Raw genomic sequence first — 17,099 nt, 5'->3', positions numbered from 1 at the left:
TGTTAATGATGTGATAGGTAACTTCCGGGTGAATGAACAAATTTGGCAATTTGTCGGTGCTAAAATCGCCAAAGATTCTCACGTATCGAGAGTGGAATGTTACGTCCTACTAGGCAGCGTCTTTTCAAGCAAATAGTCAGTATGTCTGTCCAGCTTGCTCTTACTTCAGATCTCAGTCTATCTAGAAGAGGGTATATGCTCGGTCCTATGCTAAATCTGTTCCAGCAGTGGATGGGTCAGTTCACCAGATTATTCTACTCTGCTCGTCCGCAAACTCACGTACTACGGCCAGATTTTCTGTCTTAAACCCTGCAAATGGTCAAGTCCTACGCTCGTAAGTAAACTCCTCACACCCACAGAAAAACACGATCTCATCGTTTTTTACCATAGCTTCAATCCTATATCTTCAAACGATATCAATGCCGCTATCGAAGATGCTCAACAAACCTTCAACTCTGGAATATGGTCAAAAGCGCCTGCTATTACTCGGTCAAAAGTGCTCACGCGTCTGGCTCGGATTTTGGAGGAGCGAGTACCTGAAATAGCCCGATTGGAGAGCTTACAGACGGGGAGAACCATAAGAGAGATGAACGCTCAATTGGGTCGTTTGCCAGACTGGTTGTGAGTATGTGGCAGACTGTTCTATGTCCTGCGTCTACTGATCTTTGGCTATAGAGATTATTATGCGGCCTTGCTCAGGACTCGTCAAGATTTCATCGCTCCTACCCAAGGAAAGCTTATGAATTACGTTCAACGAGTTCCTTTGGGTGTTGTTGCGCAAATTACAGTACGTTCAATACCTTACTCCTACAATGAAGACGCATATCCATACACGAACAGCCTTTCAACCATCCGCTCTTAATTGCAATCAAGAAGATCGCTCCTGCTTTAGCAGCAGGCAATTCTATCATTGTTAAACCTTCCGAGGTGAGCCCTTCATCGACAGACCCGCCTTCCAGTCTGAGCACCACATATCCATATCTAGCAAGCACCCTTAACGGTACTACAATTCGCGACAATGGCTTTAGAAGCTGGATGTTAGCATTATCTTTGAACCTTTGTGCCACTGCTAAGATGATCACACACCTCATATCCAGTACCTCCAGGAGTTGTCTCTGTTATTCCAGGATTCGGACACACCGTAGGCAAAGCAATTGTCAGCAATCCCCTCATCCGAAAAGTCGATGTTACTGTAAGTTGAAATGAAGGTACATTTTGCCGGCGGCTAGGCTCACCCTCACAAACAGGCTGGGACAGAAACCGGGCGTGCCCTAGGCAGCATTGTGGGGTCCAACCTGGCTACATATACAGCTGAACTCGGGGGCAAGGTAAACCCAATTTCCTTCCAGTTGTCATTTTTTGTCCTTGTTGAACCCTTGAACCCTGCTACAACCCCAGGCACCTATCGTCGTTTTCGACGATGCCGACCTCGACTCCGCCGTCAACGGAGCGGCCTTCGCTTCATTCGTCGCTTCCGGCCAAACCTGCGTGTCCGGAACTCGACTAATCGTCGCAAGCCAGATCTACGATACATTCCTGGACAAGTTCCTTACCAAAGTTCGAAGCATCCGAGCGAGAATGGGTAACCCGATGAACCCAAAATCGACAATGGGAAGTGTCATCTCATTGCGCCAGCTTGAACGGATCGAAGCTATGGTCGAGCGTACGCAGGGTCGGATCATCGAAGGGGGGAAACGCATGTCAGGAATCTCAGATCTGGATGGTTTCGATTTCAGCGGAGGCAGCTTTTTCCCTCCCACTGTAATCACGGATATATCAGTGGAGGATGAGCTATGGCAGGAAGAGGTATTTGGTCCTGTCGTTGTCGTGAAACGATTTACAGTAAGCTCCGTGTTTTACTCAGTTCGCTCCTTGCATTTGACTCAGACGTGTTGAAGGATGAAGCTGAAGGTGTTGCCTTGGCCAATGCTTCCAAATATGGGTTGGGCGCGGGCATATGGACGACAGACTTATCGAGAGGTCATAGAGTCGCAGCTGATATCGAAGCTGGTCTCTGCTGGGTGAACACACATCACCGGAATGATCCTAGTTCCCCTTGGTGCGTTTGTAGTCTTACATCCAGTGTGTTATTTTCTTGAACTCGTACCTAGGGGTGGCATGAAAGAAAGTGGAATTGGCCGAGAGAATGGTCTTGAGGCATTTGAAGCTTGTATGTTCCTCACTGCGTTCATAAAAGAAGCCTAAACTTACTTAGATCATTGTAGACACCCAGAGCAAATCTACAATTGTGAACCTTGCCTCGAGTGAAGAAACAAGAATAGCTGATGATTGGTTCGCTGAAGGAAATGAAGTTCGCAGATACGGTTGAGGACTGCATCTATAACCCGAAAACCTGTAATGTACATACACTGTTGTGCAAAGCAGACGCAAATTAAACCAATATACAATGTCCAAGGCATCTAGTGTTACATAATGTCCATACTAGCCAGTAGCTTTCATAGCTTCGTGTGTAGGTGTCTGCAAGATATCCCATTGGTCATTTCAAGATTAATACTGAAGAAATGACGCACCTCGGAAAGTTCTACTGGAGGCTCGTCAATGAAGTCCGGAACCTTGTTGATATCAGCGAGATATGATGTTCCTTCCTCCTCTTCCTCAAACTGCAAAGCATCCAATTCTTGACAAAAAGTTATGAGAACGTTGTTGGTGATGAAAGTCCTGACTTACCAGCTTCTAGATCATCCTCGTCCAACTCATCTGGCACAGCATAAGAACGACCAAGGGACTCTTGGATCTCGTTGGCGCGCTCGAGCATGTCCTCCATTTCGTCATGCATATCCTTAGTAACGAAAGTTAGCACAATCAGCCTCAAATTCAATGGATATAATCTATCCCTACCTCAATCTTATCAATGTTGATCTTCCCATATTGTTTCTTGATTTCCTTATTCGAAGCTTGTAGGGCATCGACAGTGGCCATCGTATTGCGCATATTTTCCGTAGTCAGCGCTGCGCTCTCCATATTGAACGTTTGTTGAGCCAATTGAGCTAGTTGCGACTCATACATCCGCTTTTGCTTTAACGTACGAAGTGCCCGTTGTTGGATCGCATTCTATGGGTCGAAGATAACGGTGTGTTAAATCGGCGGTTCAAAGATTCAAGAGTTTGATGAACAACATACCTTCCCTGGCCCATTCCTCAGTTTACTCATTTGATCCTTGTACCTCGCGAGTTCCCCGTCTAGTTTTTTGACCTTTACCTCAATTAAGGCAATCCTAGCATCTGTCTGCAAGCTCCAGTCATGAACAAACGCCACGGTGAATGTTCGAGGAAGGCCAACTGACTGAGGCAATTGCATCCTGCAGGGAGGGCTTGGGTTTCTTCGATGCCGACGTTCCAAATATGCGGTTCATTGAGCTCAGAGGGGGATTCAAGCAGACGTTGTTACGATACAACTCTAAGAGTGTATATGTTTAAGCGCTGGAAAGGTCTTCACTCGAAGTAGTCCGAATTAGGAAGGTTTAGCGATAAGATCGACTCTGGAGTCTGGACTGTCGATCTATCAGCAAAGGTTGACCAACCTCCGCAATTCTTCCATGATTCTTCCGTCTCATAATATTGAATCTGCCTATCTATCTGAGGAGAATCGCCTTGGCTATATCGTATGATCTGAAAACAGTTTGAAGGTATGCGAGCTGTTGAAAGCATCCAATGGAGTCAAAGCTAATTACAATTCACTACAGATACGCTGACTCCTATGACAGAAATCCTCTGATTGCACCGCCGACATTCAGCACATCGAGCCTATCAATGGAAGATATAAGCCTGGGTAAATACGCTGCACGAAGTAATTTGGACTTACAAAAATGTGTCGTGACCCCAAACCCCTCCTAATTCATAATACGATACTTGTTCATTACCCGCTAGACGCAATGCATCCACCATCTCTCGCTGCTGTTCCACTGTGAAAAGAATATCACTTTGTACGCCCAAGACTAAAGTGGGGATCTGCGCTAGTGGCTGCATGCCTTCAGCGAGGTCTGTGAGATGTGGCGCAGGATTGACCGGCGGAGGATGAGATTTCGAGTGAGACGTTCTGTGGGGAGTGGATGATGGCGAAAGTGAGTGTGTTGATGCCGACGAAGAGACAGACGGAGATTGAAGATGGTTGGCACTGAGTGATGATGCTGTTAGGTCGAATAGGTCCATTGCCTTTGAAATGTAGATGAGGGAGTTCGCGTCGTATTTTAGACAAAATTGTTCGCCCTCATTGGGTCAATAGATGTAAGTAAGAATTTCTGCGAACGGTAGCTGCCATTTTACCTGATGATCAAGATAAGTTTCTATCAGAAAGTCAGGACACAAAGCGGGTGTCCGCGGTTTGTCGGGTGGTTGTTCGAGTACTGGCCTCATCTGACGACCAAAACGAAGGTCCCATTCTGGACCGGATCGGTAAGTGATGGTAGCGATTTCTGTAGATTGAGCTTAGATTTGAAGAAAGGTGCAACTACCGAGCACTTACGCCTTGCTAGCTTCATTCCAGTATGCGGTGGTAGTCCATCATAGTAGAACCCATAGTTCCAATTAGGATCCGCCATGAGGACTACAAAGCAAACATCAGAGATATGTATCGACATGAGGACTTATATCTACATACCACTTCGCTGTGCATAACGCATCGCTACTGCAGATGGTGAACTGCGTGCTGTTCCACTGATACTCACTATCTTGCCAACACGCTCTGGATGAAGCCAGCCTGCTGCTAAACTTTGCATTCCTCCCATAGATGAGCCCACACTCGCATACAATTTGTCGATTTCGAGGTGATCTAAAAGGCGAAATTGGGCACGGACCATGTCGAAGATAGAAAGGATTGGGAAATTGGTCGCATAGTGAGTACCAGACGTGGGATCTATGGATGAGGGACCTGTGGAACCATAACAGCCACCAATGACATTGGTACAAATGATGAAGAACTGGTTTGTGTCGAGAGCTTTTCCAGGCCCTATGAACTTCTCCCACCATCCAGGTGCAGAATTGAGAGCGGTTGACGCAGCATGGGAGGACGCAGAAAGCCCGGTATGTAGAAGAATTGCGTTGTCCTTTTTCGGTGACAGCTTACCCCATGTTTCGTAGGCAACATCGAAAGAAGGAAGTTGAGAGGAATAGGTCAGTTGGAGGGAAGCTGGATCGTGATATACGTGGTAGCTCTTGGGATTCGGCCTAGCATAAGGGGGTTCTGGACCAGATTCAGCAGAATCAGTGCTCGATGTGGAAGATGGGATGGGGTTGACTGCCATTTGTCGTAGTTGGGACTCTCGTACAGCATGAACTTCTACGCATGGAAAATGAGGGCGTTTTGTGGTGACTGAACGGGAATAACATCGCGAAATTGGTCTGAAAGACGTTCTAGTCAGAGTTTTGAAAAGTGACATGGTAGAACGAAATCAACTAACCTTCGGCTTACACCTGTATGTAAATTACAGAGCCGTTAAGGAAGGCGAAATGATTGCGTCAACGCTGAAAAACTTTCCGGCGCTCGTTTAACGTTTATTCGCTCACTTCAGATCCTTCTAATTCTATGTATGTGATTTAAACGCGGTCCACCTCAAGAGTCAACTTGCCTCAAGCCGGGTTTTTACGGGAAATTTCTAGTCAAATGGCTGACGCGAACGCGCCGCGATCAAGAAGGTGGCAAAGGCAAAATACAAAGTTATAAAAGCAACTCGAGCTGCAGGAGAACCTGCATAACAATCATGCCATTGTCTCCTACTTCTGTCTCTCCGTCCGTTTTGGTTGTGAGCCATAAGACCACACCAGATAATATGTTTTTCAAGATTCGTATTTATAGGTCGGCGCTGGCCCTGTAGGCTCTGTGCTTGCGCTCACTCTACTCAAAAACGGAATTCCCGTACGAATCATTGACAAGGCAGGCCCTCAGATAGGTCAAAAGGGTGCCGGAATTCAGGTCTGTACCATGGATTTTCATCCAATCTTTCAGTTGAAATTTTTGGGACCGCTAGCCTCGTTCCCTCGAAATGCATCACTTTCTAGGGACCCTTCCTGATTTCCTCGATGTGGGTAAGGTGCTGCCTCCATGTGCCGTCTACAAAATTCCTGGCGGAACCGAGATTTTGAAAACTTTCGAGATGATTCCATACGAAGAACCAAGGCCTGATATACCTTACGTGCATCCGTTTCTTCGTCCGAAGTCATCATTTTGCTGATATTCTTCCAGATCAATGCCGTTATGCTTGGACAACATCGTCAACAATCTATTCTTCATCGTCATTTGGAGAAATATGGGTGTGAAGTCGAGTTTCACACCGAGCTTCGTTCTTTCAAGCAATATGATGATCATGTCCTGGCCATTATCATAAAAAAGAGTTCCGATGGTACAGAGATACCTGAGGAGATCAAAGTGCCGTATGTTGTGGGTGCAGATGGAGCCCATAGTACAATCCGCCGAACTCTTGGATTGACCTTCCTTGGCGATACTCGTGATGATGTTAATATGGTAATCGGTGATATCGAGGTCAAAGGTGGTTTGGATCGCAAAGTAAATTCATTCTGTCTCTCGATGTCTTGTAAACTCAAAAGTATATACAGTTCTGGCATCTCTGGGGAGGAGGTTCCGCGAAAATGCAAGTCTATCATTATCGATTCTAGATTATGGATGCTGACTTTGTCTGGACCAGGGTCACCTTGATACCTACCGAGGTTGACGATAATATTTTTACCATGATTATCGCAGGCAATGAGATTGATCACGCGAAGACCGTCTCTGGACGGGATGAATTAGTGAAAACAATCACCTCCATCACAGACAGGAATGACATCGAGTTTGGGGATCTGGTTTGGATGTCGCGTTATCGGTAAGTACTGTTGATGCTTCTTGCTCGGAGCGATCCTCCGCAGAATTCTAACAATGCCGCGATAATGTAGTCCGAACATTAGAATGGTAAATAAATTCGGGGAAGGAAAAGTTTTCGTTGCAGGAGGTGAGCTCTTCGGCGTCCGTTCCTAGAAAGCGGCATAACATTGAAATTCCGGGGTCCTAGATGCTGCCCATGTTCATAGTCCAACTGGAGGTCGGTCTTCTTCGACTTCATCGATAATTTCGTTGACAAATCTACCTGTTTCATCTCATTTAGGGCAAGGCACTAACTCTGGCGTCCAGGATAGCGTGAGTTTTCCCAATCGCCAAAATTCAACATACGCGTATCTGATTATTTTACGGAGCTCAGTTTAATCTAGGATGGAAATTAGCTCTTGTTCTCAAAGGATTCTCCTCACCTTCACTTCTAGATACCTACACAGAGGAGCGTCTCCCAGTCATTGCCGCTATGCTTGACAAATCCACTTTTTTGCTCAATCGAGGCCTGGAAAAGCCTCGTTCTGACAATAGTAACTGGACGCGAGGTGCAGAATTCAAGCAACTTGGGATCAATTACCGTGGAAGTTCAACGTTGGTTGATGAGACTACCGACCTCACCAAGGACCTCATCCGTTCAGACTCATATAGTCTCGCCTCCGACGGCGTGGTCCATGCTGGAGATCGAGCTCCCGAAGCTCCTGGCCTTGAAGTTCTTCATAGCGATGGAAATTTCACCACTATGACCAGTCTATTCGACATTTTCAAACCAGACCATCACACGGTGCTTATTTTCAGCTCCTTAAGGTCTAAAGGAGAAGAAATTGCGTCGGAGCTCCGTGGTTACGCCAAGAGCCTAGTCGAGACTGTGCTCATCCTTCCCGCCCTCAGTCAATCTGAACAGATTGCTTCGGGACAGCAATTCGGGGTCGATCTGGTGTTACGCGACGGCGGTGGACATGCGTACAAAGGTTACCCAGCTCTCCCTGGGTTATGCACTGTCGTCGTTGTCCGCCCAGATGGGATCATCGGTGCAATTGTGGGAGGGGTAGATGGTCTGCGTCAATATCTGAGCGGCGTTTTCCTGGCTTCAAAGTAAATTGGAAAGGATTGGAAGTAGCTGAAATGGTAACTCTTCGAAATGCTCGAATAGATAGAAGTCAATGTAGGTCCACTTGAACAGTGAATTGGAAGATTTTGAAGAACGAATCTACGCATGCATGCAATTAGTCTGGCTGGCCGCTGTTAGTTCACGAAGATGGTTTCGTGAATAAATGCAATGGCCCCGACTGTTCAGTGCACGTGGTTGATTTTTCCTTCATTATATCTCACCACTCTTTGGCAAAGTTAGCACTGACACAGATTCGAGTGAAGCTGAAGGTCTGAATAATGCCGCGGTGGGATTGAGGAATTTGGAAAGATACGCACACATCACTCGAATGGTATTGACAAGCCCCGGAGCACAGGACACTGAGGTACGCTGACTCGTCACGTTCGTCGCTAAAGCACGTATGCGATCCGTATGCGATTACAGGCGATTACCCTAGACTCCGGGCCTATAGAGTTGACTTTTTTTGTGAAAACGATGCGAGTGGCCCCAGCCTAGTCCCAGGTCCTGATGCAGAAATTCAATAGCCCATCCATCTTGCCAGCCTGCAAGGCATTAAGCGCAACAAAATATAATCCAGCTTACAGGAGCTTCCTACTACAATTGCATTCTCGGCATCAATTATGGATGGTGGCAGCATTGCGCGCGACGCGCGTGGGTTCCGGCACGGCTCCTTACTACGAATTGCTCCGGCAAGTTTGAGTATTGCTTGGAAAATCAATCTCCAATGAACGCGTCCAGGCTGTCTGTAGCTGGGTTGTTACGAAGTTCCTTACTTAAATTTGGCTGACGCATTTGTTGCCGCGATGTTTTTCTCATATAAAGGCCGTTCTTTCTGAAGGTTCAAGGCATCCTAGAACCTTGTTCGCAACGAGCTCATGTCTTCTACAACCTCTATCTCTCCTGCCGTGTTGATTGTAAGTCTCTGGGTACCACATCGAATGTCCCCTTGTTAATCACATCTGACTTGCACGATGTCATAGGTCGGTGCTGGCCCCGTAGGCTCTGTGCTGGCACTCACTCTACTCAAAAACGGAATTCCTGTCCGGATCATTGACAAGGCGGGCCCTCAAATCGGTCAGAAGGGGGCTGGAATTCAGGTTTGTACCGTGGACTTTCGTGAAATTCCTCCACTGAACATACTTGGGGACACTAGCCTCGCACCCTTGAAATGCATCACTTCTTAGGGACCCTTCCTGATTTTCTCAGCGTGGCCCAAAGCATGCCCCCATGTACCATCTACAAAATCCCTGGTGGGACCGAGATTTTGAAAACTTTCGAGTTGAATCCACACGAAGAACCAAAGCCCGATACGCCTTACGTGCGCCCGTTTCTTCGTTTGCTGATATCTTTTGTTGATCTGCTTCCAGATTAATCCCATGGTTCTAGGGCAGTACCGTCAACAGTCTATTCTTCATCGTCATTTGAAGAAATACGGCTGTGAAGTCGAGTTTCATACTGAGCTTCGTTCTTTCGAACAATCAGACGATCATGTCCTGGCCAATATTATGAAAAAGAGTCCTGATGGAGCAGAGATCCCTGAGGAGATCAAGATTCCCTATCTCGTGGGTGCAGATGGAGCTCATAGTACTATCCGTCGAGCTCTTGGATTGACCTTCCTTGGGGATACTCGTGACGATGTCAGCAGTGTAATCGGTGATATTGAGATCAAGAGTGGCTTGAATCATAACGTAAATTCAACATATTTCCTTACAACTTGTAAACTGACAAAAATCCAGACTTGGCACTTCTGGGGGGAAGGCTCTACGAAAATGCAAGTCTACTACTCCAATTCTCAAGTATAAAACTGAGTTTGTTTCTAGGGTCTTCCTGATACCCGCCGAGGTTGACAATAATATTTTTACCATGATGGTTACAGGCAAGGAGCTTGATCACGCAAAGACTGCCTCTGGACGTGATGAATTGGTGAAAACAATCACATTCGTTACGGAAAGGAATGACATTGAATTTGGAGATTTGATTTGGATGTCGCATTATCGGTGCGTACTATCAAAATTTCTTGCCAGTGCTTGGTGCGACTTTTTTGTTTTCTAACCGAGATATTGTAGTCCTAATATTCGAATGGTGAATAAATTTGGGGAAGGAAGAGTCTTCGTTGCGGGAGGTGGGCTCTTCAATATCTATTCTTCGATAGCTGCACGAACATTGACTTTCTGGGCTCTTAGACGCTGCTCATGTTCATAGCCCGGCTGGAGGTTAGTCTGATTTATGAATAACTTGTTCGACAAAGCTTACTTATTTATTTCTATTTTCCCAGGACAAGGCACTAACTCTGGCGTCCAGGATAGCGTGAGTTCTGCTCAATTACCAAATTTCAACGAAGTTGTATCTGATTATTATTCTGAGCTCAGTTCAATCTTGGATGGAAATTAGCTCTTGTTCTCAAAGGATTATCCCCACCTTCACTTCTAAATACCTACACAGAGGAGCGTCTCCCAGTCATTGCTGCCATGCTTGGCAAGTCCACCAATTTGCTCAATCAAGGCAAAGACAAGCCTGCTGCTGACGAAAGTAAATGGAAGCGAGGCACAGAATTCAAGCAACTTGGCGTCAACTACCGTGGAAGTTCGACACTGATTGATGAGACGGCCGACCTCACCAAGGACCTCATCCGTTCAGACTCGTACAGTCTCGCCTCAGACGGCGTTATTCATGCGGGTGATCGAGCCCCCCAGGCTCCCGATTTGGAAGATCTTCATGCCAATAGAACTCTCACCAGCCTATTTGACATTTTTGGACCAGACCACCACACGGTGCTTATTTTCAGCTCTGTGAGGTTTAAAGGGGAAGAAATTACCTCGGGGCTCAGCGGTTATTCCAAAGGCCTATTTAAGATTGTACTCATTCTTCCTGCCTTCAGCGAATCTGAATCAATTGCTTCAGTAAAACAGTCATCCGGATTCGATCTGGTGTTGCGCGACGCCAGTGGACATGCGTATAAAGGCTATCCAACTCTTCCTGGGCCATGCACTGTTATCGTCGTCCGCCCAGATGGGGTCATCGGGGCGATTGTGAGAGGGATAGATGGTCTACTTCAATATGTGAACGGCGTTTTCGTAGCTTTAGAGTAATACTTGTTCAGAATATTTGATTAGAGTAGGTAGAGCTTGCTATCGGATCCAATCATTGAATTCGATTGGTTAATAATGTGGTTCTTTCTCCCATAGAGTGAATGTCAGTGACAGTCGATAATTATTTGAAGATAATTGGTTCTGCATGTCCGGTCAGTTCTTGACCCTATTTATTGAGCGCCCATCTCGCTCATACACATTTATGAAGCAAAGATTTAAAATATGCCGAGAACGATATACCGATGCATGGTTTGAAAGGTACTGACAAGCCGCGGAACATCAGCTAAAGCAGATTTACAAGTGCCAGTCCCGATCGACCGAGGTTTTAAGGCTGGAAAAATCGGTAGTTTGTCTGAATCCCATTGGATTGAAACCCGAAAACTTTACGCAAGGCACACAAATTATCATGTTTCTGCAACTGACAAGAATTAGTGGTATCCAATGATAATCCACATTATTAGCACGTGGTCGTGTTCGCGCACGGACCACCCCGAAATTTTATAAAATTCCACCTCGAGCAGTCTCAGTTTCTTTAGAACATACTCATCAGGATCTTTTTATAGAAACTGACCGAGTCTCGCATTTTTACAAATGCCACTTCTTCAAATCCAGTCGATGATATGCGCGCTTTCTCCTCTTACTGAGAACATAGCTTTCCTTTGGGGAGTTTCGAGGACGTTTGGTCTGTTCTCTGGGTCCTCGCTAGAGTGACTCGGAAGACCTGCCAGGGAGATGAGTGCTTGTCTGATGGATTCTTTATTCTATGTATTTGTATCTAGTCTAATGACATGTTTTGCAATGCAAATTCAAGTTTAAGAAACCTCAGGTGGATACACTTATAATGTCCGGACTGTTCCAACTGCGATTACTGCTATTTGCAGAACTTAGGGCGCCGTGAGATTTTTTCGTTCGCACTCGAAATCCCGCTGATCTTCCGAGCCCTATCTTCCAGCAGCTACCTACCCTTCAATTCTCAAGGCTTTTCTTATATATTCAAGGACCATTATCTCCTAGTCCTTAGCTAGATGCCCATGTACTTCTTCAAGCAAATAAATGAATTTATGATATCCTGCTTGTCACGATGTTGATCATGTAATTATATCTTCTTCTTTCTTTCATGCCTCGAAAACGGAATATTTTGCGACGACATTATTCCACGGATCTCAAGCGTCGTGTTCTCTACCAACAGTATACGTTAGGCAAAAAGACTGCAGCTATTGCCATTGATTTGAATATGCCACTACGTGTGGTTCAAAGGGTTCTGAACACTTGGAACAACATTGGTGAAGTATGTAGAGACAGGAGAGGGCAAGGCCGAGCATCTAGGCTTCCAAGAGATCATTGCCAGGTACGTTTGCACTTATACCAAGCATAAATAGCAGCTTATGCTATTTTAGCATCTAGTCTCCCTCATCGAACATTCTCCGGACCTGTATCTTGATGAGCTTCAGGTTGAGCTTCTAATGCAATATGGCATTGAAGTCTCTATACCAACAATCTGTCGCACACTACAACGGCTCGGGTATTCATCAAAAAAGGTGAGCTCAACATTGGTGATGCTGTCTCTGGTCCCTTTTAGCTGACTACAAATATTTCTACAGCTCTCGAAACAAGCAGCAGAGCGGCTGGATCATAAACTAACTGACTTCATAATGCAAATCAAAGATGAGCCACCCAATTGTATCGTATGAGATGAAGCTGCAGTCAACATCCATACAACTTATCGTGAAAATGGTTGGAGCATGCGAGGTGTAAAGGCAAGAAAGACCGCAAAGTTTGTGAGGGGTAAGCGGTGAGTATTAGCTTGTATACTTGCTTTCAGACTCTAACCCGAGATGATAGTTATTCCATCCTTCCGGCATTGACCATGGATGGAATGATTTTCAGCAACATCAAACTCGGGAGCTACAGTGGCGATGAATTTCTTTTCTGGCTTGATGGTCTTCTTGAGGTCATGAATCCCTATCCAGGCCGTCATAGTGTTCTCGTTTTGGACAATTGTCGCATTCACCATGTGCCTGGAGTTAAGGAGCGATGTCAAGCAAGGTAAACCTCCCAATCGACTACTCTCAACACAAACTAATATGTATATGAAAGAGGTATCAAGCTTGTATATCTCCCGCCATACTCTCCACACCTGAACCCTATTGAAGAATGTTTTTCTTTCATCAAGCACTGGATACGTCGCCATGGTCAAGAATTTCGCACTATCTGTGAAATAGGCAGCGCTTCTGACCCATACTTATTCCTCTATCATGCTCTTGACCAAGTACCTATTGAAGCTTGTCGTGGTTGGTTTCAGCACTCCGGTTATCTCTAATCAATAGCGGTGTATTTTGTATCTATAGCTAGGTCCATGATAATGGCTTTTTACGTTCTTTGTCTACTTTTCGAACCTTTCTTTGCACCATTGCTAATATGAACGATGCATTACCCATTGACATTCCGATGTTATCCTTCATTAGTGCATCTGTATCCAGGCCGAGGAGCTCGTTGATATGGTAAAAGTCTAGAGCCGAGAAAATAGCGATATATTGGGTAAGGTTCCGTTGTAGCTGGGCAATGTCCAATTCATGGAAGAAGTCTGTAATCGTTGGGTAGGGGTTTTCATACATCCTATATTATAAAAGACTAACTGGGCGCTTAGCATGATTACCAATAATTGGTCAGCAGATTAAACGCCTAAATTTTACCACGAAACGGTGCTGCGGAGTTGCCGGAATCAATGCCGTGTTCTCCGGCACTTTTTAATGCGACTTTAAGTGAGGGTCAATACTACGAGTACTTTAACAGTTGAACTCTGTGACATGATACATTCATATGTATGCATGGAGTATACTGCATACTGTGGCTGCTCATTTTACAGTATTGATATAAGAAGTGCTACAAAAAGAAATCACTTCAAACTTTGCCAGGCATTATGAAGAAGAATTCTGACTTAGCAAAATTGCTTGCCATCTACAAGTCTCAACTCAATACATCGTGCAGTAAACAATGATCCATGGGTTCTTGAATGTACTATCATTTGCCACAGAAATGTTGTAGTATATTAACTACTTGGATGCTTTAGCAGGAAATGCATTCACCTATTAGAGAGCTGATAGTGTTGGTGCAAATGAAGGAGAGGACAACAACAATGAATTTCACTACCCTGTTGGGTATTTAAATAGTATCCATGAACCAGATCTTCCACTGGTAAAACTTGAGCTCAAGATTGGTGCACCTATTATGATACTTTGAAATATCACTTCCAGGTATCTGCAATAGAACCTGAATCTTGGGCTAAGGGTCTGATAACAGTTGAGAGCACTTCCCACCAGTGGAAGCACCTAAAGCATGTTACATTCAGTGTTTGCAGCACTGGGATCTGCTCTTGGCCCTTAGCTGAATATTCAGGTTTTGCAGATGAGTCAGAGTTCTGGAAGCATGAATATTGGGCTGTGATAAATCTGGAAAATCAATTCCCTGTATCATACTCAGTTCATCAGGTTTTGAAGAGGCACCAGATTCCAGTATGACTTACATTTGCAATGATAATAAATAAATTACAGGGAAAATCTGTAAAACATGTTGCATTTCCAAATCCTGTGTGTTTTCCAGAGCAATGGTACTGGCTAATTGTCTAAGAGCATTTGAAAGAGCTTCCCAGCAGCCAAACCATTTAGAACAAGTCAAAAATACTCCAAGTGCTTTGGGTAATGGAGAGTGGCTCTTCACCTGGCACCCTTGCATACAAGCTTTACAGATGTGGAGTATGATAAAGGCTGTAATCAAAGTTTTGTTTGGTAAATGTAAGTTTTATATTCAATTCATAGCAAGTCTCTAACTTTGACTTTGAATTTTAGAAGATATATTAGACATTGCCTCACTACAAATATGGTGTACCTAGAAGTTTTTCTAGATAGGAAAAGTATGTTATCTACAATGAAAATGGTTCAGAATACTGCATAATAAATATTGAAGTATGAAGGCGCAAGGCGCCGACTCAGGGGGGTTTGGGGGCTTGCCCCCAACAAGCTGTGAACCCTGCTGTAGCACATGGTGCGAGCAGAGCGAGCCACCATGGCAAAGGCACGGGTTCTAAAGCTTGTATCAAATCCATCACTAGAAGGTGCATTGAAAGCAGCAACACCAGGAGATGGCGGGGTTGATTTCTGAAGTGGAATAGGTGTATTAGGTACAGTTTGAGTGTGCTGCTGCTGCGACATTTGAGTGATAGCAGCAAAAGCTCCCATCATTGGTGCCACCCATTCCTTGATTGCTGTCGAGGAGCTTGTGCCAGGGGTCTCGGTAATACTACTCACTGGAGTTGTTGTCTCGATAGAATGGTGAAATGCTCGAAAAGATTCTGATTTTGGTGGAGTCTTCACTGTGACGCCTGTGTCTTTGTTGGCCTATAAAGATGTCGAATATTAGCCATGGATCAAGGAAAGAGAATTATTCCAAATACCAGTGCCCTTGCCCAAGCAGAAAGCATATTGAATGTCAAGATTGTATGTGTTTCTTGTGCAATCTTACAAGGCTGTGGTTTATGTAGATTGCACTTTCCATACTCCAGGCGTAGCTCGTCAATATGGTGTTTCTCAACCTCCATCATTGATTTCTCGGCACCATCATCTTCACTGTTCGAGCCATTGGAAGAGCTGTCAAAATGGAACTTCCTTCCACTGTCGCTCTTTCCAGATCCTCGTTTCACTGGAGTTTTGCCCTTTCCCTTTCTGCTCTTATTCTTCTTGTCCATCCAGTCCTTTAAGCCCTTCATGTACTGGTACAATATTAGCAATAAAAGCCATGATGCAGTATCATCAACTTACCTCGGGAGAAGCAGTAATCGACACCTTGAATAGCTTCTTTTTCTCATTTTGCTTCGAGAGCACATCTTCACAGAGCCCATCCCAGTCGTCTCCACAATTCAACGAAATAGGATTTTCCTTTGCAGGACTACCTTCAATCTTGTAACCCAAAGGAGGCTTTTCTTTTGCCCCGTCACACCCAATGGCTTCATAGATTATTTGCTTTACTTCAGAGTCAAAGTCAACCCAACGATCATCATACTCCTTCCGAGTCATTGTTCCATCATAGCAAGGAATCAGGAGAACAATCTCTGAAAGGGATTTCAATATTTCACTTTACCGTGGTCTGAAATAACTCACTTGTCGGGATTGGCTGTTGTGCTTTTGGGGTGGTCTTGGTCTTTGATGCAGTGGAAGTCTTTTTCGGAGCTTTGGTTGTAGATGAGACAAGAGTTTTGCCTCTCTTCTGTCGCTTTCGAGTAGGTTGTACCATTTCATCATCTGAGGATGGCTCAAGCTGGTCCTCCTCAACCTCAACCTCTTCATCTTCGGTGTCATCTTCGACGTCCTCGTTGCAGTCTTTTGCAGTCAAATGGTTCATACTGCTGATGTTGGTGGAATGTGTATGTTGGGTGTTTTTCTGGAGTGCTTTGTTGTATCTGCTCCGGTGACACGCCTAAATTTTGGCTAGACGTCTATATTGTGAATTGTGACATTTTCACGTATAGATTTGTATCGAGAGGACTGTAATTGAGACCCAGATTGACAGTCAAAGTCAATACTGAATCAGTCTAATAAGTTGAAGGGACCATATACCCATACTACCACAAGTTGGTTAGTTTACCCATCCCCGATACTACCTACGGATAGCAGTCTACCTGTTTGTCAAGCAGGATTATACCAGACTCGGACTACATCCGAAGGATGACCATTCACGTATGACATACCAAGGGTATTCTTATTGGACCTTACACTGGCAGGAGTTTGGAAGAACTTACTCAAGTGACCATGAACCGAGGATTGACTCGAAATGACTTTCTAGAACTCAGGAATTATCAAAATACTCCTTCTAGAACAAGATCATGCATTAATCTAAAAGACTGCGATTTAGTCTAATAGACCAATCAAGTTGCATGGTTGAGGAAAATGACTAGAAGAACGATCGAAAGACTGCGAGGTTCCGAAGACATATCAAATGAATGTCAAAGAGTCCTGGCGTAGAAAACATTGAAGAATGTAATTAAATGAATACTATGCGTAACTCCCTTGATA

At 44.8% G+C, this 17,099-nt stretch overlaps 8 protein-coding genes across 8 annotated transcripts; 5 read left to right on the top strand and 3 right to left on the bottom strand.

Moving 5' to 3' along the window:
• Positions 1-88: 88 nt before the first annotated feature.
• On the top strand, positions 89-2,417 carry C8R40DRAFT_1144700 (aldehyde dehydrogenase domain-containing protein). The gene is made up of 13 exons (XM_046229502.1): positions 89-135; positions 186-235; positions 293-334; positions 391-621; positions 676-787; positions 841-927; positions 986-1,037; positions 1,098-1,192; positions 1,248-1,328; positions 1,399-1,842; positions 1,899-2,059; positions 2,112-2,170; positions 2,226-2,417. The coding sequence occupies exons 1-13, from the start codon at positions 97-99 to the stop codon at positions 2,327-2,329; spliced, it is 1,557 nt and encodes a 518-aa protein (XP_046088107.1). The 5' UTR covers positions 89-96; the 3' UTR covers positions 2,330-2,417.
• On the bottom strand, positions 2,418-3,422 carry C8R40DRAFT_1096968 (Snf7 family). Its single transcript, XM_046227758.1, has 6 exons — positions 3,305-3,422; positions 3,142-3,246; positions 2,860-3,072; positions 2,689-2,800; positions 2,532-2,638; positions 2,418-2,478 (listed from the first exon to the last, which is right to left on the bottom strand). The coding sequence occupies exons 1-6, from the start codon at positions 3,371-3,373 to the stop codon at positions 2,443-2,445; spliced, it is 642 nt and encodes a 213-aa protein (XP_046088106.1). The 5' UTR covers positions 3,374-3,422; the 3' UTR covers positions 2,418-2,442.
• C8R40DRAFT_1096966 (Alpha/Beta hydrolase protein) lies at positions 3,423-5,445 on the bottom strand. The gene is made up of 5 exons (XM_046227757.1): positions 4,618-5,445; positions 4,483-4,563; positions 4,284-4,432; positions 3,823-4,226; positions 3,423-3,764 (listed from the first exon to the last, which is right to left on the bottom strand). Exons 1-5 carry the CDS (start codon positions 5,393-5,395, stop codon positions 3,716-3,718), a joined length of 1,461 nt encoding a protein of 486 aa, XP_046088105.1. The 5' UTR covers positions 5,396-5,445; the 3' UTR covers positions 3,423-3,715.
• Positions 5,446-5,474: 29 nt separating this feature from the next.
• On the top strand, positions 5,475-8,307 carry C8R40DRAFT_87410 (FAD binding domain-containing protein). The gene is made up of 10 exons (XM_046236510.1): positions 5,475-5,758; positions 5,812-5,928; positions 5,984-6,148; positions 6,199-6,519; positions 6,570-6,604; positions 6,659-6,835; positions 6,906-6,961; positions 7,022-7,051; positions 7,115-7,146; positions 7,208-8,307. Exons 1-10 carry the CDS (start codon positions 5,717-5,719, stop codon positions 7,931-7,933), a joined length of 1,701 nt encoding a protein of 566 aa, XP_046088104.1. The 5' UTR covers positions 5,475-5,716; the 3' UTR covers positions 7,934-8,307.
• Positions 8,308-8,820: 513 nt separating this feature from the next.
• Positions 8,821-11,034, top strand: C8R40DRAFT_1168932 (FAD binding domain-containing protein; the record flags this gene model as incomplete). Its single annotated transcript, XM_046231278.1, has 10 exons — positions 8,821-8,859; positions 8,926-9,042; positions 9,099-9,263; positions 9,313-9,633; positions 9,682-9,741; positions 9,788-9,942; positions 10,012-10,067; positions 10,129-10,158; positions 10,221-10,252; positions 10,315-11,034. 10 exons carry the CDS (start codon positions 8,821-8,823, stop codon positions 11,032-11,034), a joined length of 1,695 nt encoding a protein of 564 aa, XP_046088103.1.
• Positions 11,035-12,151: 1,117 nt separating this feature from the next.
• C8R40DRAFT_1236151 (uncharacterized protein) lies at positions 12,152-12,982 on the top strand (the record flags this gene model as incomplete). Its single annotated transcript, XM_046233404.1, has 4 exons — positions 12,152-12,382; positions 12,432-12,572; positions 12,636-12,826; positions 12,877-12,982. 3 exons carry the CDS (start codon positions 12,152-12,154, stop codon positions 12,723-12,725), a joined length of 462 nt encoding a protein of 153 aa, XP_046088102.1. The 3' UTR covers positions 12,726-12,826; positions 12,877-12,982.
• C8R40DRAFT_1041170 (uncharacterized protein) lies at positions 12,738-13,084 on the top strand (the record flags this gene model as incomplete). The annotated part of the gene is made up of 2 exons (XM_046223978.1): positions 12,738-12,783; positions 12,870-13,084. Coding segments are annotated over 2 exons (261 nt in total), but the record flags the coding sequence as incomplete, so codon positions are not given.
• A 1,885-nt stretch (positions 13,085-14,969) lies between these two features.
• C8R40DRAFT_1168930 (uncharacterized protein) lies at positions 14,970-16,428 on the bottom strand (the record flags this gene model as incomplete). Its single annotated transcript, XM_046231277.1, has 4 exons — positions 14,970-15,428; positions 15,485-15,799; positions 15,849-16,138; positions 16,188-16,428. The coding sequence occupies 4 exons, from the start codon at positions 16,426-16,428 to the stop codon at positions 14,970-14,972; spliced, it is 1,305 nt and encodes a 434-aa protein (XP_046088100.1).
• Positions 16,429-17,099: the final 671 nt, after the last annotated feature.

The sequence above is a fragment of the Lentinula edodes genome (genome assembly GCF_021015755.1).
Source record: "Lentinula edodes strain Le(Bin) 0899 ss11 chromosome Unknown C8R40scaffold_11, whole genome shotgun sequence".
NCBI classification, from domain to species: Eukaryota; Fungi; Basidiomycota; class Agaricomycetes; order Agaricales; family Omphalotaceae; genus Lentinula; species Lentinula edodes.
The sequence above is the reverse complement of the archived record's forward strand: the minus strand, read 5'-3'. Positions and strand labels throughout refer to the sequence as shown.

Excerpts from the sequence above, each read along its gene's own strand:
- C8R40DRAFT_1144700 (XM_046229502.1), top strand. The coding sequence starts at position 97 with ATGTTACGTCCTACTAGGCAGCGTCTTTTCAAGCAAATA. Across the intron at positions 136-185 it reads AGCGTCTTTTCAAGCAAATA|AAGAGGGTATATGCTCGGTC; the intron begins GTCAGTATGTCT and ends CAGTCTATCTAG. Across the intron at positions 788-840 it reads GTGTTGTTGCGCAAATTACA|CCTTTCAACCATCCGCTCTT; the intron begins GTACGTTCAATA and ends ATACACGAACAG.
- C8R40DRAFT_1096968 (XM_046227758.1), bottom strand. The coding sequence starts at position 3,373 with ATGAACCGCATATTTGGAACGTCGGCATCGAAGAAACCCAAGCCCTCC. Across the intron at positions 3,073-3,141 it reads TGAGGAATGGGCCAGGGAAG|AATGCGATCCAACAACGGGC; the intron begins GTATGTTGTTCA and ends TTCGACCCATAG. Across the intron at positions 2,801-2,859 it reads TCAACATTGATAAGATTGAG|GATATGCATGACGAAATGGA; the intron begins GTAGGGATAGAT and ends TTCGTTACTAAG.
- C8R40DRAFT_1096966 (XM_046227757.1), bottom strand. The coding sequence starts at position 5,395 with ATGTCACTTTTCAAAACTCTGACTAGAACGTCTTTCAGACCAATTTCG. Across the intron at positions 4,564-4,617 it reads GCGTTATGCACAGCGAAGTG|TCCTCATGGCGGATCCTAAT; the intron begins GTATGTAGATAT and ends TTTGCTTTGTAG. Across the intron at positions 3,765-3,822 it reads TGGGGTCACGACACATTTTT|GCTCGATGTGCTGAATGTCG; the intron begins GTAAGTCCAAAT and ends TTCCATTGATAG.
- C8R40DRAFT_87410 (XM_046236510.1), top strand. The coding sequence starts at position 5,717 with ATGCCATTGTCTCCTACTTCTGTCTCTCCGTCCGTTTTGGTT. Across the intron at positions 6,149-6,198 it reads CAAGGCCTGATATACCTTAC|ATCAATGCCGTTATGCTTGG; the intron begins GTGCATCCGTTT and ends ATATTCTTCCAG. Across the intron at positions 6,962-7,021 it reads AAAAGTTTTCGTTGCAGGAG|ATGCTGCCCATGTTCATAGT; the intron begins GTGAGCTCTTCG and ends CCGGGGTCCTAG.